The sequence below is a fragment of the Neomonachus schauinslandi genome, chromosome 1, assembly GCF_002201575.2.
Source record: "Neomonachus schauinslandi chromosome 1, ASM220157v2, whole genome shotgun sequence".
Lineage (NCBI taxonomy): Eukaryota > Metazoa > Chordata > Mammalia > Carnivora > Phocidae > Neomonachus > Neomonachus schauinslandi.
This window is the reverse complement of record NC_058403.1, coordinates 126339003-126361148: the sequence shown is the minus strand read 5'-3', so window position 1 is coordinate 126361148 and position 22146 is coordinate 126339003. Positions and strand designations below refer to the sequence as shown.

Sequence of the window (22146 nt, the reverse complement as noted above, 5' to 3'; positions counted from 1 at the left end):
AGAGGGACAAGCAGGCTCCCTGCTGAGCAAGGAGCCTGATGCGGGACTCAATCCCAGGACCCTGGGATCATGACTGAGCCAAAGGCAGTCGCTTCACCGACTGAGCCACCCAGGCACCTCAAAGCCCCAGAACTTTTTATCTTAGCCATTTGTGCTAGAAGGATTGAAGGGGAGGGAATTTGCAGTAACATATACTGGATATAACAATCTTTTCTTGATTACTTAGAGTCACCTTTATGATTGCAAAATTATGGTTGTGTAGCACAGGGAAATATAACAGTAATATTGGGCTGTTGGGGCTAGCCGCCCCTAGACACTTGAGTACTTAACTGATTTTCTTGAGTATTTTTTCTGTCTCTCCTTTTTTAGTCACTGCCATTCATTATTCCTATTGTTAGTGTGTTCCTCTAGCAGGCAGGTCTGCCTGCCTATCCCCTACTGTCCACCCTACCACCAAGTGTGCTTCTTCCAGTTATCTTCAAGATACTCTATTGGATATAAATGAGTATATAGATTCTGATCTTCTTTTGTGTAAATGAAAGAGTAAGCTCTAATGTATAAGCTCTAACATCAGTGTTGGGGACTTGCTTTCTGCTCCTTAAGTATGTCCCATATAGTTTTGTTTTCCATATGGTTTTGATTCCATGAAGGTACCATGTTACCTATGTAATGTGACAGATCTACTTCAGTGTCTTAATTTTTTTTGTAACAGGAAGTAGCCAACAGCCTTGCTAAACTGAGTGTCCGTGCTCTAAGTCGCCTTGGAGGATATCTGCCTGAAGAACAGGCAACCCCAGAAAATCCAACCATAAGAAAAAGTTTGGCTGGCATGCTGACACCCTATGTTGCTAGAAAACTTGCTGTGGTTAGTGCTACGGAGGTATGTGCTTCAGAGGTAGCCTGGGTTTTGATGAATGTTGCAAGATCATTTAAATAGTAGAGCAACATAACAGTGTTGATTGCTCTAGGAAACCTAAAACTTGAAAATGTTCATGTTTGTTCTCTCATCCAAGAAATTCAGTTTATTATGGATTAATGCTGTTGATATCAGCTCTGTAAAGCCCACTCTTTCTGCAGGGGGAAATTAACTTTATGTTTCTCGGCTCTGGAGCCCCCATAATTCTTACCAACCTTGAGTCACAAGGGGACAGGAAAAGAGAATGAACTTGGAAATGGTGTTTCACAATGGGCAGAGAACTGGGAGTTAGGAGACCCAGAGTCTGTTTTTGGCTCTTTTTTTTTTTTTTTTAAGATTTTTATTTATTTATTAGCGAGAGAGCATTAGTGGGAGGGGCAGAGGAAGAGGGAGAAGCAGACTCCCCACTGAGCATGGAGCGTGACACGGAGCTCGATCCCAGGACCCTGGGATCATGACCTGAGCCAAAGGCAGACACTTAACTGAGCCACCAAGGCGCCCCTATTTTTGGCTTTTTCTTATAAGCAATCTCTAAGTTAGACTCAGAGTTGAAATCCTAAAAGCTAACACACACACACACACACACACACACACACACACACGCATGCATTCATGACAGAAATCAAGTATGACTTTGACAGCTCTCCCAACCTCTTTGGCCTCTTCTGTGAGGATCATTGCGAAGTAATCTAAGAATGTAGCATTAAAGAACTAAACTATAAAAATCCATTCATTAGAATACCATGAAGCCTTAAATTGTAAAGGCATAAAGATATTAAAAGATATTTAAAGTATTTTAAGTGAAAAGGCTAAAAATCCCATTTTTGGTATTAAAACAATGGATGGATGGATCTATACGAATATGTTAACTGTAGTTATCCCTGAATGGCAGAATTGTAGGCTATTTTTATGTTTTCTCTAATGATTATCCAGTACTTTTGTAAGGGAAGAAGTCCTCAGTGTTCCAAATGTAAAGTATTCTTAGAATTTATTAAATGTTTTTTTTTTTAACTCAATCTCTTTTTTTGGTGTAGGCCATTGCTTTTCAGTGCCCCTTGAGTAAGGGCGAAGAGCGTTAGATGCTTGATCTTTGTACTTTTTCTGAATTTTGTGTTCACCAGCATGATGTATTTTGCTGGTGAGACATTCTTTCCATTCTTTGCAGGTTGTTGATAAACTACAGGGAGGGAAAAAAAGCATTTCAGAATCTTGGTCTGAACTCCCATATGGATTTTTCAAAATGCTTATTTTAAACCGCCAGTTCTCAAAGTTTTAAAATTCTCCTAAGAATGTTTTTTTTTTTTTTTTAAGATTTTACTGATTTATTTGTCAGAAAGAGAGAGAGGGAACAAGCAGGGGGGAGCGGCAGGCAGAGGGAGAAACAGACTCCCCGCTGAGCAAGGAGCCCAGTGCGGGACTTGATCCCAGGACCCTGAGATCATGACCTGAGCTAAAGGCAGACACTTAGCCTACTGAGCCACCCAGGCATCCCTCCTAAGAATGTATTCTTTTATCATTTTACTTAACATTTTAAAACAGTTTTATTTTAACATTTTAAAAATGTAGTTAACATTTTAAAAACAGGTTAATTGGTTTTGTCTAAGATGAAGGTAATAACCCACTGATATCCTGCTAGCATAGAGCTTTGTAAGTGTAAAATGTACAGAACTTTGTATTAAAACATTTGAAGGAGAGTCAAATGTCTGTTTACACACTTCTAATTGAGAACTAAATAGGCAAAGGGAAATTCCGCACCGTGGATGGCTAAGCAGTCAGAAGCTATGCCTTCATAACTGCTTAATGCAGCCTTGAATCCGGGTTTGGCCAAGAAAATCTGAAGTGACTCTCTGCCCATAAATTTTGCTTCCCTTCATAGCAGTATGCTTCAGAGAGACTTAGATTTTGTTTTCAGATATGTTTATGTAAAGTTAGTATGGTATGATTCTTTCTAAGCTTGTGTTTACTAAGTGTTTATTAAATGTTTCAGCACAAACTATCTCATAATTTTCACTGTAGCAGAGCTACATGTTAAGGATGTGAAGTCATACTGACTCCGATTTGAATCCCAGTTTTCCCAACTGAAGGGCTGTGCTGTGTGACCTGGGACAAATCATTAGATTGCTCTTAGCTTTGATTTTTCTCAGCTGCAAAATGGATAATGTCAACAAACTTGTTGGAGTTATTGAGGCCCATTATGCTTAAGGCACTTATTCCAGTGCTTGGCATGTCATCAACAGTTTCAATAAATGATAACTTGCACTATTTTTTTCTAAATGTTACAAAACAGTAATACTCTGTTTCCTAGATCCTGAAGATGCTCAACAGCAACACTGAGAGCCCTTATTTGATATGGAACAATTCTACAAGAGCAGAACTACTTGAGTTTCTTGAATCCCAACAAGAAAACATGATTAAAAAAGTATGTTATTGTTTCATAAACTTCTGGGGTGACTTAGTCTCAAAAAAGTATTCTCTGGGAACATAACTCAGTAGTGACAAGACAGTTCCTCCATTTGGTGTTAATCAGGCCTACAAGTTTTGTTTCTCCATTTGGTGTTAATCAGGCCTACAGGTTTTTCCACCTAATGTGTGGCCCATGTAAGGAACAGCATTCTTGTACTTAATGATACATTCGTGATTGTTGTTGTCCTGTTTACGTGTAGCTGTTCCCCATTTTAATGAATTTTTCTCTACAAAAGCACTCTTGTAATTGTTCTCTTCAGCCTCTTTTCCCAATACATCGAAGTTGCTTTCTGGTATCAGAATCGAACAGTTTCTCCTGTCTTGCCACCTCCTAGTGGAGAATCTATGAAGCTGTGAAAAAAAAAAAAACAAGACAGTACTGTGGCCAATAAGGATAAGACCTGCATAATCCATATAGTAGATGGTTGAGACTTGATGGTTTAGCAGACAGTTAACGTTTATGGGCTTAGAACTTATAACAATAAACACCACTGTTATGTCCTGAATTATTCAACGTTTTTTTCTTTCTAACTCATTTGATGATAGTCACTCAGAACTCTATATAGATTGAAGTTTTAAGAATTGCAGAGCTGGGGAGAACAGGACTCACATTTTTATACATCTGTTCTTTTACCAGAAGAAACATAGTAGCATCTTTAACACTTTACAATTTATTGTATACTTTTCTGTATCATTTCAGTCCAACTTAAATTCTGTGTAATTTCAACCTAAATCTTCATTGGTACTGTTTTTTTCCCATTCCTCTTCTTTTTCCTTTTCCTCAAATGGAAACTCTTCCTGGTTTGGCAACCTCTGTAATATTACCATGTCTTTTTTTTTTTTTTTCCTTCAGAGACTCCATTTTCTAGCACTTTCATTCAGTGTATTACTTTTTAAAGGTCAGTCCAGATGTGTTCATTTCTTAGCTCCATCACCCCAGAGCTGACTAGGCCAAATGTCTGCTGAGTGGAGTGAGAAGAACCAAGTGTCATACTTGCTTTATAAACATTAGCTCTAAGACACTTCATTGGATGACCTCTGTGATCTTTTGAAATCTTAAAATGAGTTATAATATTAACCTTTGGACTAAAAAATAACTCCATGCCTATTGCAGAGTTCATATTATTAGTTGTAAGCATTAATACAGCATTGAGTATGATGTGTGTCCCACCACAGTTTTCCTCTAGATAAGAAATGGAACTTCCAGGCTATTTATCTGTTAAGTTATTAAATTGAATATGGTTAGATTTATAAACCAGACACTGATGATTCTGATTTACATCTAACAGTCTATTTTCTTTTTTAAAAAGGGTGATTGTGACAAAACTTACGGATCAGAATTTGTCTATAGCGATCATGCCAAAGAACTTATTGTAGGGGAAATTTTTGTTAGGGTGTATAATGAAGTCCCTACTTTCCAATTGGAGGTAAGCTCTCTACTTTTAGTTTTGTCTGATACCTTCAGTCATTTGTTATTGAAAGCTACTAGTTTATTCACACTGAATAAGTTGAAATAATGTGTGTTCTTTGCCAAATGCCTTATACTAACCTGGGTATGTGATGGGGTTTACCATTGGTAATTTATAAGCCTCTTTATTTTGCATTTTGAAGAATTTAGTTTTGTGGATTCATGAAAATAAGTTATTCCTTGCCCAACTATTTTTTATATTTTATGCATAATGCTACCTGTTGTCATGTGCATATGCCTTCAACTTGTCTCTCCTGGAAGTGCAAGGTCATTTACACATTCATTCCATCATGTACAATATCAGACCACCAGACAGAAGTACTTCTCTGGCCAGTTATTAGAGGAAAATAAGAAAATACCAGTGGAAAACAAAGAGATTTTTTAGAAAATGGGGTCAAACCATGTCGTTTCTTGTGATGATCCCTAATCACTTTCAGAAGCAAAAGAGGAGCTTCTTTGTCTTCTAGAGCTTGGTGATCATGTAGGAATTTTTTGTTGTAGTTTTTTTTTTTTTGGAGGGAGTGGCAAGGAGGATTTGGTGGTTGCTTGGTTTGTAAAGAGGGAAGAAGTGAGGCTTTTGTTTTTGTTGTTGTTTCTTAAGGATTTTATTTATTTGAGAGAGAGAGAGAAAGCACGAGCAGGGTGTCGGGGCAGGCAGAGGGAGAAGCAGACTCCCCACTGAGCAGGGAGCCCGATGTGGGGCTCGATCCCAGGACCCTGGGATCATGACCTGAGCCGAAGGCAGATGCTTAACCAAATGAGCCAACCAGGTGCCCCAGCGAGGCTTTGTTTTAAAGTTTGCACTTGGGAAAAAAGGAATCTACTAAACCATAATGTATATTATGTATCACAGAATAATATTGTATAAATAGCTGTTAAGCAGGATGAATTCATTGATTTGTGAAGTCTCTTTGAAAACTGTCCTTCGAATTTATATTCTAAATATATATTTTTTAAAATATAACCAAATTGTAGAAGTTACATATGGTACTATCAATTACTTTGATTTGTAAAAGGGAGAGATATACTAATTTAGAATTGATATGCTAAGGTCCTGGTGGGAGTATATCAGATCTCTAATGTTTTGGGACAAAAAAAGTTGAGAAATGCTTTCTAATGCAACTGAGTTTTACTCCCCCCTCTGCCCCCAAATCCATAGGTGTTCATGTATATGTATAATTTAATCGTTCCATACCTTGAAGTTTTTTGGGGGGAAGGGGATGGTTGTTGCTCTGGAGTCTTATAGTTACTTCTGAGGGCACACATGTTTGTAAATATTTCTCCACTTAGGTTCCAAAAGCATTTGCTGCAAGTCTTTTGGATTATATAGGCTCCCAGGCCCAGTACCTCCACACATTCATGGCTATCACACATGCTGCAAAAGTGGAGTCAGAGCAACATGGAGACCGCTTGCCAAGAGTGGAAATGGCTTTGGAGGCTCTGAGAAATGTCATAAAATATAATCCAGGTGTGTGGATTTGATCACTACCCTTGATCAGTAAGATCCTTACAATAATTCCAATTCTCAATTTTATCAGAGAAACTCAAAGAAAATAGTATAACGTAACAAGAATTGAGCTCTTAATTTTTTACCTATAAAAAGAGTAGGGTGGAAGGAGGAGAGAGGTCAAGGCATCATGTTCAGAATTCATATCTCCAAGAGAAAATGAGTCTCAATGAGTTGAAAAGACAGAATAACTTGGTAGTATAAAATTTCACATTGATGACATAAGTTGACATATAAGTGCTTAAGTTAGGTTGATTTATTAGGTGATCTAATTTGTCTCTTCTGGTATCTAACACAGTGCTGTGTACATATGGGCACTTATATTTTTGAGAAACTGCAGGTTTTGGTGTATAAAAATTTGAAATAAAAAAGTGTGAGTTTTCATTCTTAAACAGCCTTAAGAGGACATTTCCAAAAATGTTACCACTCTTGCCTGACAGCAGGGAGATGCATGAGTGAAAATTTGAAAGCTTCTTCTAATTCTAACTTTGATAACAAATATGGAGTATAAAAAACATAAAACAATACAAATTCGGTTAAGTAACTTGAAGACCCCAAATCCTTTTTATTGACATTTATCATTAACTTTCAGGTACTCTTTTGCTCTTTTCTGTATATATTCAGTGCTGTAGTGGTTTGAAAATGAATTTAAAAGCAATCTATTTATAGGATATTTTCAGACTCCTTTGAGGAGTCTTAGTGAATTATCTTCTGAAGCCTCAAAAAATTACAGATTATACTGTGTGTGTTACTACCATGTCGTAAAAGGAAAAATACACAGAACAGAGTCTTAATGTTTATTATTTTTATTCTATTAACAGAATGGTAGGAAATATATGGGATTGGGGTTTGAGGTGGGTAGGAATGGAAATACTATTCAGTTTTATGTATTTTCACAAGGAGTCCTTTGTATATCCATACAGTTGTTTGTAATGTAGTCCTCAAGTGGCAGAGTTCTAATTCAGTCTAAATTAAAAGCAAATGATGTCACACTCTCCCAAAATGTAATTAGGCTGAGGGGGGTAGCTCTAAGGTCTAGAGTAAAGAGTAGAATTACTACCTTGTACCCTTATTTTTTAAGTTGCATTTGGATTATGTATTTGGTATATTTCTTGTTTTTAGCCTGAGGGCTAGGGGTATGGATGGAAATGAAAACAAAACAAAGAAATTCTATCTTGCTTTTTGTCTGTTAAGATTTACTGCTGCTTAGGAGGTACTCCATTTATTTCATGTCACAAATGTTGAGAAAGGGTTTATCAGAGACTTATAATTGACAGTAAACAACAGAGTAGATCAGTTTTCTGAAGGTCTGTACTTTAGAACATCTCTTAGGAATAAAAGATAAACCTTTCATTCTTATTCCCTAGGCTCTGAAAGCGAATGCATTGGGCACTTTAAGTTAATATTTTCTCTTCTCCGAGTCCATGGAGCGGGTCAAGTGCAGCAATTGGCTTTAGAGGTAAAGGAATTTTATATTAAAGTATGCTGTCTTTACTCCTATATGTGGTTTAGGCCTTGATTAACTACCATCTGGGATTGAATGAAAGTATGCATGTATTTTCTTTTCTTTTTTCTCCTTCATTTTGTCTATTAAGCCAAGTAAATATGTTCTTAAAATTTACATTAGTATACTCATTTTGAGGAGCAAACATGACACAGTATTATTCCAGGTGGTTCCCTGTGTGGTCGTTGTGTGTCATGCATCAGGACTTGGGGTGCATTGTGTAGTGCCCTGCAGTGTGGGTGAAGGGGGTGCTTTACTGGGGAAGCTTGGCAGCGAGAGAGGACAAGAAGAGGGGTAGGAGTTCCCTGATCTCGCAGTGTCCCCAGAGACCAGGGCATACTGCTGGCCACAGACTGTAGGTTTTGTGTTTAGGGGACAACCTACCCCCTTCCCTTCAGTGAGGGTTACAGACAGACAACTGGGCTGTTATGCTGTTTACGGGAACTAAGAAAGAAAGCCAGCTGCCCAGAACCTTCGGGCTTTAGAGGTCCAAGAGAAGTTGGAAGTCCCTTTTTTAGGAGAATGAAACCCCTGGTCCCATGGGAAGCTGGGTACTGCCTTTTCCTCTGGGAGAAACAGGAGGTCCCTGGCTACAGGGGTCTCCTTGTCTAGGCAACCCAGAGTAAGCTCCCAGGATCATTTTTCAGATGATCCTGCTAATTTTTTTTTTTTGAAGATTTTATTTATTTATTTGAGAGAGAGAAAGCATGGGAGAGAGAGAGAGAGCACACAAGCAGGGGAGCCGGAGAGGGAGAAGCAGGCTTCCCACTGAGCAGGGAGCCTGATGCGGGGCTCGATCCCAGGACCCCGGGATCATGACCCGAGCTGAAGGCAGTCGCTTAACCAACTGAGCCACCCAGGCGCCCCGATCCTGCTAATTGTAACATACACAATTTATTGTAAAGAACACCAGATTAAACCCTGCAGTAACACGTTTATGAGCAGTTTATGAATTAGTTGAGTAATATGTTCTTAGGTTGCATTTTGGTTTAAAAGATTGCATGGAGCACTGGGTGTTATACACAAACAATGAATCATGGAACACTACATCAAAAACTAATGATGTAATGTATGGTGATTAACATAACAAAAAATTAAAAAATATATTTTTAATAAAGTAATACAAGTTAGATTGGTCAAAAACCTTAACAAGCATGTTCTTTTAATTGAAAAGCGTTTCTCTACTTAATTTCTCCACGTACCTTATAACTTTTTAAATGAACGTTATTAAATCTAACGTGTTGGTTTGAGATGCTGACCATGTGGTTCAAGTTAAGTGACATTGATCCTTAGATGTATACTATAAAAGTTAGACTTGAGAGGTCATCCTCTTTGAAAGAAAAACATGCCTGTTTCTTTATAAGAGAGAAACTAAATCTGTTGTGCTGGGCACTGAAGACATTTACTCTCTCCCTCTAAAAGCAAAAGTAAAGTCCCAGTAGTGAGGATCATTATCTTCCTAACCACCCCCCACCCCAGTTCTGTGATTGGAATACATAGTTACGGAGCATGAACCAGTATAGGATTGAAGGATTCCTAATAACCTCGACATTGTGACTTATTTCTAAAATATTTTTTAGATTATTACATTTAGTTCTTATCTCTAAATTGACAGGAAGCTAATATATATAATATGTATATATAATATGTACATGAACATTAACATTTTTAATTATTTTTATTATTTCACAAAAGATCAAAGTAATAAGGCCTATCTTTTAAAATTAAACTCTTAAAAATTATTTTGTCCTCCAAACATTTTTTTTCACTTTTGTGAAGCCTCAAATTTATTTAGGTCTGACTAACTGGACTTAATTTTATTTAGGTCCAAATTTTATTAGGTCCAAAATTATTTCCCAAACTCTTAAAATCCTGTTGATTTAATTTTCAGGTTGTGAATATAGTGACATCTAACCAGGATTGTGTCAACAATATTGCTGAATCAATGGTTTTGTCCAATTTATTGGCTCTTCTACATTCATTACCATCAAGTATGTATATTTCATGAATGGAATTTTGGAAACCACAGCATGGCCAACCTATAAAGGGAGCAGTTACATAGCGAACAGAAGACCTCTGACAAAATATGATATCCGTATTTACTTTGGAATCTTTTAAGTGGTATTCTTTATATTAAAGTTGTCTTCCTAATTATGTTTTACATCAGTCAGTAACACTATTTTGTATTTCCCATTTCAAAAGTTGAAAGAGGTAAGAGAGTCCAAAAGCAAAGGAAAATAACCTAGGTTTTTCCGTTTTCTGAGTATAGTATGCACATGAGTAATTGAGAATTGACCCATGGTTTATAAAGAAACATAACTGGTCTTGGATGACAGGAAAAAATGCTTAACATAAAAATTACCTTGTTTTCAACTTAGAATTCAATCCTGCATTATTTGTCCTTTACTGATTTGATGCAGATAGAGATTATTACCACCAAGGTGAGATCAGTTTTTAAAAATATACCTATCTTATTTCCTGAATATAGCCTGCGCTGATATAGGCTCCTTTTAAACTGTGCAATTGTCTAACGTAGTAAGTAGTGTGTATTTGTGCTACAATCAACCTTGAGATTGCTTTTCAAGGGCAATTGCAGTATAGCTCCAACTTCACCACTGCCTATCAGAATACATTATTCACTTGGCTCTGGAAGCCGTGTTGCTCTTGACTCACACCTATCTACCTCCTTGAGAACAAGAACCTGTCTCTTTCATTTTACGCCTCAGTGCCTTGCACGCAAGTAGTGCAAGTTCAGTGACTTGAATGGAGTTGAATTTCCATTGAATAATTTTGTTTTCTTTAATAAATGACATTTGAAACAGTTCTCTAAAATGACAGCTTTTGAAAAGTCATTTGCAGATTATTTGTGTCATACTTACAGCCTTAGTTGGTTTTTCTTTTTTATTGGTTTTCAGTAGCTTTGTGAGGCTTCAAACAATGCAAAATTCACTGACTAATGAAGTAAAGAATGTTACAAAAATCATAGTTTGAAAATTACAGTCCAATCACTATTTTAATCTTATAGGTTAAATAGCTGACATCTAGCTATCTCAGCCTACTCTGCTGTCATTTATATTTTAGACTAAATTATCTCTCTTCCACTGTTTGCTAAGGGATATTAAACACATAAAATATTTAACCTTCCTGTACCCCTTCCAAAGACTTGTTGTTTTCCTTTGAAACTATGTTTAAACAGTGGTGCATTTTCAGTAAAGTATTGTTGCTTCTCTTGGGAACCTCCTTTTGAATGTGTGTTTTCCTGTATGTGAATGGAGCCCAGCCCAGGGACCTGCCTTTGTTGTTGCTTCAGCATCAGCCTAATACTTGGCTGGTATTAGGGTGGAGGCTTCCACCCTCTTTGCCAGCTCTTACCCCTTTGGTCACCTGTCTGTCATTGCTCTTTGACTCTGGAGGAGTAAAGTCCAATAGCTGAGTATACTTTGATGGCAAGGGATGAGAGGTGTGTAGGCTGTGTCCAGAAGGATACTGTCATGTCTTAGATTGGAGCACTGTCTTACAACTGCTGCTTCCTACTCACTTCTCTAAGGCCGTAGCACCAGATAAAAATCTTTGATGCCTGACCAGTGTCTTCAGGGTGATTCCAGGAGGTGAGAAAATGTTGCCTGTGTAGTGAACAATAAGGTAGAAAGACAGTATGGCGCAGTGGTTACGAGTGTGAAGTTCGGAGTCAGAAAGACCTCTGTGTAAAACCCAGCTATACCACTCACTAGCTATGATACCATGGGCTGGTTAAACTGGGCCTCATCTTCATTCCTAATAAGGCCATGATAATACCTGTCACTGGTTATTGTGAAGAGATAAGTGTGATACCCTCTGTAGAACACCTAGGTCAGTGCCAGGCACAGAGCTGATGCCCAGTAAATGTCAGCTAATGTGGTGATGATGCATTCCTTGAAATATCTTTTACCCTGCAGGTCGCCAGCTTGTTTTAGAAACTCTTTATGCTTTGACATCAAGCACAAAAATAATCAAAGAAGCAATGGCAAAAGGTAACGTATAGAGTGCTTTCTCATCCAGTCATGCTCGAAATAAGTGAAGCTTATTTTGAACTGTTTTGTGTAGTCTGCTAAACTAGAAAAAGGCTTTGTAAGGCTTATAATTAAAACAAACTGCATTAAGTTGACATAAAGTTGAAAATGAATTCAGCTGATTAGAAAAGTCATATTCTTTATAGAATAAGTGCTAATTCTTTTTTTCCTTCATAGGAGCTTTGATTTACTTACTAGATATGTTCTGCAATTCAACACATCCACAGGTTCGAGCCCAAACAGCGGAACTTTTTGCTAAAATGACCGCAGACAAACTAATAGGTCCAAAGGTGAGCACAAAATAGGTCCTTAGAAAGAAATTATTTAAGCTCTGTTACTTTGATATTGATTTCATGAAGTTTACCAAAGTCTGATGGTGAGGATAAGGACATGATTTGATGTGAAAGTTGGAAGATTGACGTACTTGAAATTGTTGCTCTATATTACTACTCTGAGAAAAATTATAGTTGGAGAAGCCTGTATTGGAATTAAGAAGTCTTAAGACGGTGTTTGGATTGTGGTGTTAAACTGTTTACCTTCCTTGAAGAAAGAACAAAAGTATGTGTTAAGTTTTGACTGAAGATAATTAGGTTAGACTTCGACACTGTGAGGATTGGCCTGTGGAAGCAGCTAGTGAAGGGGAGATGGTGATCTGTGTTCTTACGCACCCCACACCTTTGTTAGTAAGGATACACCACTTTGGGAAGTAAGTCCACACAGGCACGTGAGTTTAACAGCCTCTCCATTCCGCAAGGAGATCTTTCGTCCAGAATCTGGAGATGACCAGATGCTCTTTGGAAACATAGTCCCGTTTGTAGACCAGGAACGTGTTAAAACAGTACTTCTAAGTAGAATTCCATCCAGACACAGGTGTAGTCAGTCTCCTATTATTAACTCAGTTTCAGCAGAAGTAGTGCTCACTGAAGCATTCATTGTCTGTGCTAGCCCTTGAAGCAGCACCTCAGAGAAATGTGTCAGGACTCAGAGGCTTCCTGAGCCCCCACTTCCAGAGTCGATTTTACATCAGTAAAACAATCTGGAGGGGTGCCTGGGTGGCTCAGTCGTTAAGCATCTGCCTTCGGCTCAGGTCAGGATCCTGGGGTCTGGGATCGAGCCCTGCATCGGGCTCCCTGCTCCGTGGGAAGCCTGCTTCTCCCTCTCCCACTCCCCCTGCTTGTGTTCCCTCTCTCGCTGTCTCTCTCTCTCTCTGTCAAGTAAATAAATAAAATCTTTAATTGAAAAAACAAAAAAACCAATCTGGATTTAGGTTTTTTTCCTTGTCTCATCTCTAGAGCTGGATATTGAGAATGTGACATAGGCCCTGAAAAAATTTTACTTTGGGAATAAAGTTAACAGTCTGTCATCACAAGGGTTGATGAGGGAGAGTACATTTGAATGTCTATAGAAAGGGTCCATAAAAGTATGAATATTGATATTTAATATTGAGTTCTCTTAAAGCTAGAGTTGGGTACCCATAGTTGTAATATTCAATATTACATGATTTAGATAATGTTTTAGCTGTTTAAACATGTACTGGAGTTGACTTCGAGCTCTTTAGTAATTTTTGTCCTTCAAAATACATGAGGGACAAATTTTATCAAGGTGACTATATTTACAGTTAAATTATTTGTATAGGAACAATACAAGTACTAGCTCCTTTATTGAATGGTTTGCAGGAAGATATTTTAGAACTGGGATCAGTAAACTTTTTTTCCCTTTTTTGATAACAGCTTTATTGAGATATAATTGACATAGCATACAGTTCACACATGTAAAGTGAACAATTCAGTGGTTTTATTATATCCAGAGGTTGGGTAACCACTGTCAGTTTTCATCAATCCAGGGAAAAAAACTGTTCCCTTTAGAGGTCACTCCCTATTCCCCTCTTCTAGCACCTGGCAGCCACTAACTTACATTCTAGATTTGTCTTTTCTGGGCAGTTCATATGAATTAAATCATACAATATGTGTTCTTTTGTGACTGGGTTCTGTCACTTAGCATGTTTTCAAGGTTATTCCATACTGTTGCGGGGCGCCTGGGTGGCTCAGTCATTAAGCGTCTGCCTTTGGCTGGGGTCATGATCCCGGGGTCCTGGGATCGAGTCCCGCATCGGGGAGCCTGCTTCTCCTTCTCCCACTCCCCCTGCTTGTGCTCCTGCTCTCGCTATCTCTCTGTCAAATAAATATTAATAAAAAAAAGTTATTCCATACTGTTGCAAGTATCAATACTTCATTCTTTTTATTGCCAAATAATATTCCCTTGTATAGATACACTGCATTTGCTTTTCCATTTATCAGTTGATGGGCATGGGACTTGTTCCTACTTTTTGGCTGTTCTGAATAGTGCAGCTGTGAACATTTGTGTACAAGTTTTCATGTGGATATGTCTTTTATTTCTGTGAGAGTAGGATTTCTGGATCAGAGGGTACTATTTAACGTTTTAAGGAATTGTCATACTGTTTTCCAAAATGGCTGCACCATTTTACATTCCCACCAGCAGTTTCTGAGGGTTCTGATTTCTCCACAGCCTCTCTAACCCTTGTTATTAGATAATCTATTTTGATAATAGCCATCCTAGTGGGTGTGAAATGGTATCTCATGGTTTTGATTTGCATTTCCTTGGTGACTAATGATGTTGAGTATCTATTCATATGCTTATTGGCCATTTGTACATTTTCTAAAAGAAAAATGTATTTGCATCTTTTTCTTATTCTTTAATTGGGTTATCTTTTTACTATTGAGTTGTAATTGTTTGGATACCAGTCCCTTATCCAATACATGATTTGTAAATATTTTCTCTCATTCTATGAATGTCATTCTGTTTTTTTTTATGGTGTCTTTTGAAGCACAAATTTTTTTTTTTTAAAGATTTATTTATTTGTGAGAGGGAGCGTGAGGGGGAGGGGCAGAGGGAGAGAGAGAGAGAAACCCCCAGCAGGCTCTTCACCCAACACGGAGCCTGACACAGGGCTCGATCTCATGACTCTGAGATCACAACCTGAGCCGAAACCAAGAGTCAGACGCTTAACCGACTGTGCCACCCAGGTGCCCCATTGTACAAAATTTTTAAATTTTGATGAAGCTCAGTCTGGTTTTTTTGTTGATGTTGTAGCTTGTGCTTTTTATCTCATATCTAAAAACCACTGCCTAATCCGAGGTTACAAAGAGCTATGCCTATGTGTCCTCCTACTAGAGTTTTATAGTTTTAGCTCTGGGATTTACATCCTAGATCCATTTGAGTTAATTTTCATACATGATGTGACATGGGGGTGGGACCAGTAAACTTTTTCTATAAAGGAAAAAATATAGTAAACGTTTTATCCTTTTTGGATCATCTGATTTTTTTCACAAATACTCAGCTCTGCCATCATAACAGGAAAGCAGCCGTAGACAGTAACTGCGTAAATGGTCATGGCAGTGTTTCCGTAAAACTTTGTATACAAAAACAGGTGGCAGGCCAAGTTTGGCTCCTGGTGTACCAACTCCTGTTCTTGAATAACTGAGTAGCCTGGGCATAACTCTGAAGAATTTGCATTATATAAATTGTTTTACTTAAATGTTTAATGATATTAGTGAGTGATCACTTCCTGTTTGAATTCTCTCATGACCAAGAAAAGTTAAATACTTCCTATTTTGTGAATGCTGTCTATTACGTAACTGACGTAACTTCCTTTAGTTCATTGGCTGCTCAGGAAGTTCAGAACTAAATTTGTAGTATATCACCATCAATTATGTAAAGTTTTTGATGTTTCCTTTGTGTACTGACTTTATATTACTCTTCGTTCAAATAAGTTTTTGACTATCTGCTACATGCCAAAGGCTGAAAATACAAGCAATGAGTGAGAAAGACTAGGTCAGGGAAGCTTTCCGGAAGAGAAGTCTGAGGGGCAACTGGGTGGCTCAGTCAGTTAAGCATCTGCCTCTGGCTCAAGTCATGATCTTGGGGTCCTAGGGTCAAGCCCCGCATCGGGCTCCCTGCTCAGTGGGGAGTCTGCTTCTCCCTCTCCCTCCATCCTTCCCCCTTGCTTGTGTTCACTCTCTCTCTCTCTCTCTCTTTCAAATAAATAAAATCTTCAAAAAAAAAAAAAAAAGTTTGAGTACAGGCTCAAGGGATATGAAGGAGAGAAAATCATGTGAAGACCTCAGGAGAAAACTTAACTTCCCAACCTTCATTTTCCCTTTGTCTTTAGGCCTCCAACTAATTTTCTGTGTGTGTGTGTGTGTGTGTGTGTGTTGGATGCATTATTTTTACTGCCCCCCCCCTTTTGTTTTAAGTAATCTCTACACCCAGTATGGGGCTTGAACTCACGACTGTGAGAGCAAGAGTTGCATGTTCTGTTGACTGAGCCAGCCAGGCACCCCTGTGTTACTTTTAAAGCAGCATTTTAAGTCCTTTTTGGAAAAAGGCACAGTATAATATAAAACACAGTATAGCAAAATAAATGCACTTGAAAGGCACAAAGGCACCTTGAGAAAAATTTGTTTGCAAGGGCAGGCAGCATGGGGGAGATTTGGAGGGACAGGCCAACCAAGGGTATTCTGGGAAGAAGAAATAGTGTGTGCAAGGCATGATCTAGCAAGGTGTGCTCTGGACAGTTTATGCATCAGCAATATTGAATTTCTTCAGGGGTCTTAAATTTGAAGAAGAGAGAAGAAATGAAACTGGATAGGTAAGTAAGAGCGGGTCATATGAGTCTTGTTAAAGTTACCTTTGCATAAACCAAGGTTGAATCTCTTCTCCCACTCCAGGCGGTTTGGATAATAGTTAAGGCCCAAATCAGCCATACCACAAATACATCAATATTCCATCCTAGAGAAATACAAAGCGCACCAAACACTGAGCTGTCCAATAGGTCTTTTTTCTTTCTCAAACCCCCTCATATAGGTCCGCATTACATTAATGAAATTTCTGCCAAGCGTTTTTATGGATGCCATGAGAGACAACCCTGAAGCTGCTGTACATATTTTTGAAGGAACTCATGAAAATCCCGAGTTGATTTGGAATGATAGCTCCAGAGATAAAGTGTCTGCAACAGTTAGAGAAATGATGCTAGAGTAAGTAAAGCATTCGGGTAAATCACCAAAAAGGACAGATGTTTTCCACATCTTCCATCACCTCTTTAATATTTATTCTAAAGGTTAATGAAAGTGTATTTTGTGACTGATATTTGATATATTTCCCCCTTTTTTTTCCCCCCAAGGCACTTTAAAAATCAGCGAGACAACCCTGATGTAAATTGGAAGGTAAAACATACTTTTATGCAGAGGAAGGAATTCTACATTTTACTGTATTTTTTGTTGATTTGTTGTTGTTTTTTAATTCCTACTGAGTCAGTTTAATGACTATTAGATATTTCGTCATTAAGACATTTAAATATTCCCCTGGAAAACAAGGTTTTAAATTTAAAAATAGGGATATTCACTTTTTAAGTAACCAATCAAAGCACCTTTTTTGAATTTTATTAAGGGAAATAAAACTTACGGTAATTATAATTTGATTATATTAATAACCATTAAAGGGATTTGCATTTTTTGTGTCATGTAGGACTAATGCCTAAGTGACTTGACTATGATTCTTTCTTTCTTTAAAGTTGCCTGATGATTTTGCTGTGGTGTTTGGAGAAGCAGAGGGTGAACTTGCTGTTGGAGGAGTTTTCTTGAGAATCTTTATTGCACAACCAGCATGGGTTCTAAGGAAGCCCAGAGAATTTCTTATTGCACTATTAGAAAAATTAACTGAGTTCCTGGAGAAGAACAATCCACATGTAAGCTTCAGCCAGCAGCAAAACATTTCAGATAGTTTGCTAAATATACTGATGGTGTTTCTGTTAAAACACCATTCTCATTGACCATACATTAAGAATTGGCTACCTCTTTGAATATAGCGGCCACATTTAAATTCAGATATACGTATACATCTTTTTTGGGGCATTTCGAAAGTGAAACTCGTTAGCGAAAGAGTTATTTCTGAACCAAAGTTGGAGATGTCTATTTACAGAACGCTATTTCTAACAACTACAGAGGCTCTAAAAGAAGGTTTTTGCCACCCCATTTCCAATGACTACATAATTTTAAGGAGAAACCTAAATGTTCAGTGTTCCCCTGGAAGTGTGTTCTTCACTCAGCTTTCCATATATGACTGGGATGACCCTCATGAAAAAAGTTGACAGCAGAGTAGTAACTGTATGAGTGAACCTAGAACCTGTGTTCAAAGCCAAAAGCTACTAGGGAAGCAGGAGTGAGAAAGTAGCCTTGGTCTTCATTTGCTGAGTCAGAAATCCTGGTAGTATATAAGGTTTTGTTATTTAAACCTTTAGATTAAAAATAATTGAGGGGGGCGCCTGGGTGGCTCAGTTGGTTAAGCGACTGCCTTCGGCTCAGGTCATGATCCTGGAGTCCCAGGATCGAGTCCCGCATCGGGCTCCCTGCTTAGCGGGGGGTCTGCCTCTCTCTCTGACCCTCCCCTCTCTCATGCTCTCTATCTCATTCTCTCTCTCAAATAAATAAATAAAATCTTTAAAAAATAAAAAAATAATTGAGGTACGTGACTGTTGTTATATTAAACAGGCTGGCTATGGGGGAAGGTGATAAAGAGCCCAGGCTGTGTTATTAGATGGTCCTGGACCCCAGCACCAGCTCCAGTACTGACTAACTCTGTGATCTTGAGCACTACTTTGTGGCTCTGCCTCATTTATAGATGGATCACAGCTCCTGTCCCTAAGGCTGAGGTTTTAATGAGTTTTGATCTATAGAGGGTCCTTAGCATAATGTCTGGCACATGTCAGGTACCTAGAAATTACTGGTTACTATCATTAGCTTAGCAGAACTTCAGAAAAAAAATTATTAGTTTACCAGATATTTGCATATGTCACTTCCCCCCGTCATGTTTTCTCTTTACTAGGATTTTTACTATATACATAGTTTCCTTAAAAAAAATGAAATGACCAAAAAGCAGAAACTTAGGGGAAAAAAAACCCCCACAATATTTCCTCATATCACCGTTCTTTGTGGGCTCATTCCAATTTCCATGTTCATTTAAGATGCTGTGGTTGTGTATGTCTGCATATAATGGTGTAAGTTACAGGTCTTTGCCATCCACAACAGAAAGTGCCTTATGGCAGCCAGACCTGTTCAGTAGGATTTTTAATAGAACTGGGAAACACATTTCATGATTTCTGCATTCTCTTGAACTAGTGATGTTCCCTGATACTCATATTTCTATAACATTGACTAAAACTTTCTAGTAATATCTTTTGGGAGATGATCTCTTAAACCTGCAACAGAAATGATATATGACATGGCCCAATGAAAGCCTGCTTAGATTAGCATATGACATTCTTAAAGTCCTTGGAATTCATGCCTTTTCTCAAGATGGGAAGTTTGTTGTTTTCTTAGGATTTGTGAATCAGTTTTCAAAAATCAGCACTTAGAATTTATAGATCTCTAGGATAGAATATCAAATAATTTCCAAGGATGTTTAGGACTTACTTTGTCAGTATTTTATAGTTTGTTGGTTTGTTTTACACCCTCCAGGGAGAAACTCTGGAAACTTTGACAATGGCCACAGTATGTCTCTTCAATGCACAGCCTCAGCTGGCTGACCAGGTCCCACCATTGGGCCACCTCCCCAAAGTGATCCAAGCAATGAATCATAGGAACAATGCCATTCCTAAGAGTGCCATCCGCGTTATCCATGCCCTGTCTGAAAATGAGGTATTTATGAATGCATTTAGTAGCTTATAATTCTGGAATTTATTTATGTTCCCCTCTTTCTGATTAATGCACATTGCAGCATAAATCCCCTCCCTACCATGTGCCTTTCTGCATATGAACCAACAGTATTGTAACAACTTTTAAACTAGTTCAAATGGTATAATTAATAGGAGACTGAATTTGAATTCATTATTAAACTTGAGCTGAATGGAGGTTTTTCATATATTTTTTGTATTGTGCTAAATGAAATACTGCTGTTCTACAAATAACATTCTTTTTTTGTGTGGGGGGGGGGGGCACTTAGCTGTGTGTTCGAGCCATGGCATCTTTAGATACCATTGGCCCACTGATGAATGGAATGAAAAAGCGACCGGATACTGTTGGTCTAGCCTGTGAAGCAATTAATCGAATGTTTCAGAAGGAGCAGAGTGAATTAGTGGCACAAGTAAGTGACTTTCTAGATTCAGTACTATTTTAGGAAAACAAACATGCCAAGTGAATAGACTTAGCACTGATTTGGTTTCTCTGACTTAGGTTTAATAGGGAGATAACTTGTGGGTTTGTGCATGCATGATTTTATATTTTATACACACATGCACAGGCACATACATATATATGTGTATATGTTATATATACACACATATACGTACATTCATACACACACTGATAAAGGTGGACCAACTGTCAAAAATCTTACCAACTTCAGGGCGCCTGGGTGGCTCAGTCGGTTAAGCGTCCAACTCATGATTTTGGTTCAGGTCATTATCTCACGGTGGTGAGATTGAGCCCCATGTCGGGCTTTGTGCTGAGTGTGGAGCCTGCTTGAGATCTCTCTCTCCCTCTCTTCCTCTGCCTCTCCCAGCCCTCTTGTTCCTGTGCTCTCTTTCAAAAAAAAAAAAAATAATAATAATTTCAAAGTACTTTAGTGATGTTTAAATTTTAAATTTTGGTTTTCTGCTAAGCATTTATTCTTAGCTTGCTTTGTAAAATTTACTTCCTGCTCTTTGGAAAGACTCACTCTGTTTATTGATGCCTTCATTTCTTAAGTCATGTTTAAGAAATATGCCAAGATACTGTCTTTTTCAAAGAGACTACCCTCCCACCTAATGTAAATAGGACTTGGTGGATACCAATGTAGAGTAGACAGACCCTAAAGGAACAAAAACCATTGCAAAAGTGATCTTTCTAAAATACAACTCTTAAATATAACTGGGTCACTGTTCATCTTAAAAACTTTTCATTGGTTTCCCATTACCACCAGATGACAAAGTGACAGTTGACATCCTTAGCCTCAGTACAAGGCCCTGCATCTTTATATCTGGCCCTCCAATTCTCCTGGCCCCTGTTCCTCTCCCATTCTCTATCCCCACCCACCACTTGCCCCTCATTTAGGCAGGTTAGAAGTACTGGGTACCTCTCAAAGAAGTAACCGGATGCTCAAAGAAGTAACCGGATGCTCTGAAGTTCAAACTTAAAATTGGCTTGGAGGGGGTTGTTGCATTGGAAAGAACTTGAGCTTGAGCTAGTACTACCCACTTGATGGCCCTGTGACCTCAGGCATGACACATAAACTTAACAACATTCAGATTCCTCATCTGTGGAATAGTTCTGATTCCTCACGGGGTTGTTAGGAGAATGGTATCTGTAAAGGGAGGTACACTCACTAAATGTTAGTTACTTCCACCTCTTCCCTTTGAGCTTCAGGGTGGGTAGTGAAAATTGTGTGATACCTGAGTATTATCTAACTTTTATTAGGCTGATGGGAAATGTGTGGTGAATGCAAAGGTTGATGTTTTAAGAAGACATGAAAAAAAATATTAAGATACTTCAAATTTTGTGCCCATTTGTGTGGTTGTGATTAGAAGCAGCAGCCCAGTATAGTGGCTAAAGGTCATGTTCAGGACTTTGTGGGCCTACATACAGATTCCATCACTGTCTGTGACTATCAGGTTTTACTCTCTAGGTGATGATTTTTCCATCAGTAGTAATCATAGTGGCTGCGTCATTACATGTTGTGGGGATTAAGTAAAATAATCAGTCTGCAGCATTTAGAACAGTTGAACGGCATGGAATAAAATCCCATTAAGTAAGAGTGTCCTTATCATTAGATCTATAAAAGAAATCTTTATCTGCATTAAAATGAAAGAAAGGAGTTTGTCTTCTTCCAGGTATGGGTCTGGGGTGAAATTGTTTCTTCAGTGAATTTTTTTCAGCATATTTATATATGCTTAATATTTTCTTTTAGGCCCTGAAAGTAGATTTGGTCCCATACCTCTTAAAATTACTCGAAGGCATTGGCCTTGAAAATCTCGACAGCCCAGCAGCCACTAAGGCTCAGATTGTTAAAGCTCTCAAGGCCATGACTCGAAGCCTGCAGCATGGAGAACAGGTGAGTCTGCACAGGGGTGACTTCAGTTTGCTGGGTACAGTAGGGTAGTCGCCGAGCCAAGGGTCTTGGCCATGGATGATCTTTGCACCTCTCATAGACTCAAATAGTCACTTAGCGGGGGGGGGGGGGGGGGGGGGG

General features: G+C 38.4%; 1 protein-coding gene across 1 annotated transcript in view; it reads left to right on the top strand.

Annotated features, from left to right (window-relative positions):
• The window catches only part of DNAJC13 (DnaJ heat shock protein family (Hsp40) member C13), a 122487-nt gene that overhangs the window by 90999 nt on the left and 9342 nt on the right, over window positions 1-22146 (top strand). Inside the window, exons 42-55 of the mRNA XM_044920445.1 lie at window positions 713-880; window positions 3222-3335; window positions 4690-4806; window positions 6138-6315; window positions 7722-7813; window positions 9750-9849; window positions 11794-11868; window positions 12085-12197; window positions 16792-16961; window positions 17108-17150; window positions 17498-17671; window positions 19440-19619; window positions 19924-20064; window positions 21865-22008. Coding sequence (XP_044776380.1) covers window positions 713-880; window positions 3222-3335; window positions 4690-4806; window positions 6138-6315; window positions 7722-7813; window positions 9750-9849; window positions 11794-11868; window positions 12085-12197; window positions 16792-16961; window positions 17108-17150; window positions 17498-17671; window positions 19440-19619; window positions 19924-20064; window positions 21865-22008 — 1809 coding nt within the window. The remainder of the gene's footprint in view (window positions 1-712; window positions 881-3221; window positions 3336-4689; window positions 4807-6137; window positions 6316-7721; window positions 7814-9749; window positions 9850-11793; window positions 11869-12084; window positions 12198-16791; window positions 16962-17107; window positions 17151-17497; window positions 17672-19439; window positions 19620-19923; window positions 20065-21864; window positions 22009-22146) is intronic.